Raw genomic sequence first — 3,565 nt, 5'->3', positions numbered from 1 at the left:
TATTTGATGTAATTTGCAATGTTGAAACTTACATAAAGAATTAATATTATGTATAGTGATACGTTATAACATAAAACTTATATTTTAATTAAATTTTATTAAATGTGATTCAAAATTAATTTATGAAAGAATAAAATATTTGAATGAATTTATATTAATTTAACCTGATTATGTTCGTATTAAAACTATAATACATATATAATACATATTAAAACTATAAGTTATATTTGAGAGAAATTTATAAACGAATATGATTCAAATTTAGATTAAATTAAATATTAGCAATTAATTGATCAGAGAATGAGTTAAAAGTTTAGTTTAAAACCATAGAAATGTGAGTTTTTTTTTTCTTTTCTATAAATTTTATTTTAGAAAGCATATTGGGCCGATTTATTTATTTTATAATAATTTGTATTTGTATGTAAGTTTGGTAATGTATAGGTATTTCATAATTTCAAATTAATATTGAAAAAATATTTTGTTAAATTTTATAGCTTTTATCCGTCGATAAAGATGAAAGTAATATTTTAACCTAATAATAATTAACCAATAGTACTAGTCAATATGTACATAGTAATATCACAAAATTTTAGTTTGTTTGGGTGTTGAAAGTACATCATTCATATTTATGAGTGAAGTTGAGATATGGTCGTTCATTGTGACAATATTCTATTTAGTCGTCCAACAAATTTTCTTTTAACTTTTTCCATGTTATTTTATTTGCAATTAGGTCAACATCCTTCTTTTCTTTCAACAAAATAGGCTGTATTTTTAATATATGTGAATCACAAATGTCAAAATATTCTTTTGTTGTATTTTTCATCCATTTATTCATAAATAATTAAAAATTACTTTCTTTAGTTTTCAAGTTTTGAATAATACGTACACATCCATCATCCTCAGTTTTAAATATATACCTCAAAGTTTATAATGATAGGTTCATTTGGTTCCAAATTTTCATAACCTACCCTTTTAATCAATTGTTTTTTAAAATAAATTTAAAAAAGTCTCACCAAGTAATTTTAAAGTTTTATTATAATAATTATATGACATTTTAAATTAGAACAATAATTTTCTAAAAAATCATTTTTTTTTTTAATTTTAAATGTCATATAATTATTTTTAAATAATCAAACAAAAGAAAACTTATAGAACCTTATAAACTTATCTTTAAGAAGGGATTTTTTCAAAAATATAATAAATCAACAAAATATTTATACTCTATAGAACAATTTTGAAAGCGAAAAAAGCTCACAATAGAAAATACCAAAAATGTCCCGGTCAACACCTGATTAATCGGTCACAAACGCGCTTGTATAATTTTTCTTCTAAACGATGATGATATGCGATCATGTAGGAAATTATACACGATCGTGTAGTTTTTTTAATGATGGAAAAAATGTTTTGTGCAATTCTTCTTCTAAACAATCATGATACGTGATCGTGTAAGAAAGGATACACGATCGTGTAGTTTTTTTTAACGATGAGAAAAATGTTTTAAATTTAAAAGATTGTTTAGATCATATTAAAGTGATATTTAAACGATCTTGATATTTTGGAAGAGGAGTGGTAAGAAAAAAGAGAAGATGAGAAAGAAAGAAATAAAAAGAAGATGAATAAAAATAGAAGAAATCTGTATTTTATTTACCCAAAAGAAGATGAATAGAGGAGCTGAAGAATATGGAATAAAAATAAAAATGGAAGAAGAAGGAACCAAAAAAATGTAGAAGAGAAGATGAATATATAGCAAAGAAAGATAAGAAAGAGAAGTGTTTGAATCGTTTGTAATATCAAGAAAAATCTAAAATTTATAAAAAAATTCTATCAACATCATTAGTGTTTTTATTTTGTTTTATGTAGACCGTAAATATTTTAGTGTTTTGTTACATTTATAAAAATTATGTAGCATTAAAAAGATATATGTTAAAAATTAAAAAAAATGAGATAGATATATTATTATGAATTTAAGGACTAAAATTGAATATTATTGAAACTGAGTAAGCAAAGAGACGTTGATGGAAAGGTATGGGATAATATTTACAAAATAATATTAGGGTTTAAAATGACTTAATACATTTATTTTGTTCTTAAAATTATTTATAAGGTCAAGAATTTGACCCTTAATCAAAAGAGGTTTGGTAGTATTTTTCAACTATAAAACGAGATATGCCTCTGCTCAACATTTCCGTCCATCCACTTTGTAACTTGTAATAACTCAATAACATAACAAAACTCGAGGCCTACGCCGTCGCCACTGTCGGAAACTACTCTCCGGCTCCAATGGGCCTTCAAAAGCTTCACGTCGCTTACCAAGGGGTTCCCGGCGCTTACTCCGAAGCCGCCGCCGGCAAAGCCTGCCCTAACTCCCTAACAATCCCCTGCCATCAATTCGAAACTGCTTTTCAATCGGTTGAGAATCGCATCGCCGATCTCGCCGTTCTCCCAATCGAAAACTCCCTCGGCGGTTCTATTCATCGTAACTACGATCTTCTCCTCCGCCATAGCCTCCACATAATCGGCGAAGTTCAATTACCGGTTCACCATTGCCTCTTAGCCTTACCAGGAGTCCCATCGGAATCCATCCGAAGAATTATTTCCCATCCTCAAGCCCTATCGCAATGCGAACAAACTCTCACCAAACTCGGCCTCAACGCCGCGCGTGAAGCCTTCGACGACACGGCCGGCGCCGCCGAACACATAGCCCTCAACAATCTCCGCGATACAGCCGCAATCGCTAGCGCACGCGCCGCCGAGCTGTACGGGCTCGAAATCCTCGCGAACGGAATCCAAGACGATTCGAGAAACGTGACGCGATTCGTTGTCCTAGCACGAGATCCGGTGATTCCGGAACCGGATTTGCCGTTAAAGACGAGCGTAGTGTTTGCATTGGAGAAAGGAACGCCGGCTCTATTCAAGGTGCTGGCGGCGTTTGCGATGAGGAACATTAGCTTGACGAAGATCGAATCGAGGCCGCACCGGAGCTGTCCGATGAGAGTGGCGGAGACGGTGAAGAGGTTTGAGTATGTGTTTTATGCGGACTTTGAGGCGTCAATGGAGGAAGGGAAAGGTGAAGAAGCTATGGCGGAGTTGAAGGAATATGCTTCGTTCTTCAGGGTGTTGGGTTGCTATCCAATGGAGGTAGCCATGGCCACCAAAAATGATTGAAATCGAAGTGTAAGATTATTTTGTTGTTCATCGCATAATCAATCCATTGCTGATTATTTTGATGTTGTTTGTAAGGAATGACTATGATTTCATTTGATATGATACAATGGTCAAATGTAAAACCCAAAAGCTACATTTCTTTTCAACACCACTTTTATTGTTTTAACATATGATTACAAAATTTGTCTCTTAGTTATTTGAACTTTGTATTTATTTGGTTCTCCAATTTCATTTTGTTTCTTTTTTACATTCACACCTATAGACGCAAAATTAATTTTTTTTTAAAAAAAAACAAAAAGAAAAGACACAAAATTTGAATGGGTTTAGGATGATATAATGGAAACTCAGAATGTTTATAAGGATACAAGTGGGCTCATACCAATGTAGGTTTTAAAGATAA

The 3,565-nt window shown here is 31.5% G+C and overlaps 1 protein-coding gene across 1 annotated transcript; it reads left to right on the top strand.

Moving 5' to 3' along the window:
• Window positions 1-2,136: 2,136 nt before the first annotated feature.
• On the top strand, window positions 2,137-3,346 carry LOC103502130 (arogenate dehydratase/prephenate dehydratase 6, chloroplastic-like). The gene has a single exon (XM_008465974.2). It carries the CDS (start codon window positions 2,281-2,283, stop codon window positions 3,163-3,165), a length of 885 nt encoding a protein of 294 aa, XP_008464196.2. The 5' UTR covers window positions 2,137-2,280; the 3' UTR covers window positions 3,166-3,346.
• Window positions 3,347-3,565: the final 219 nt, after the last annotated feature.

This window comes from Cucumis melo, chromosome 12 (genome assembly GCF_025177605.1).
Source record: "Cucumis melo cultivar AY chromosome 12, USDA_Cmelo_AY_1.0, whole genome shotgun sequence".
NCBI classification, from domain to species: domain Eukaryota; kingdom Viridiplantae; phylum Streptophyta; class Magnoliopsida; order Cucurbitales; family Cucurbitaceae; genus Cucumis; species Cucumis melo.
The sequence above is the reverse complement of the archived record's forward strand: the minus strand, read 5'-3'. Positions and strand labels throughout refer to the sequence as shown.

Bases quoted from the DNA above. Each gene is read 5' to 3' on its own strand.
- LOC103502130 (XM_008465974.2), top strand. From the start codon at position 2,281: ATGGGCCTTCAAAAGCTTCACGTCGCTTACCAAGGGGTTCCCGGCGCT.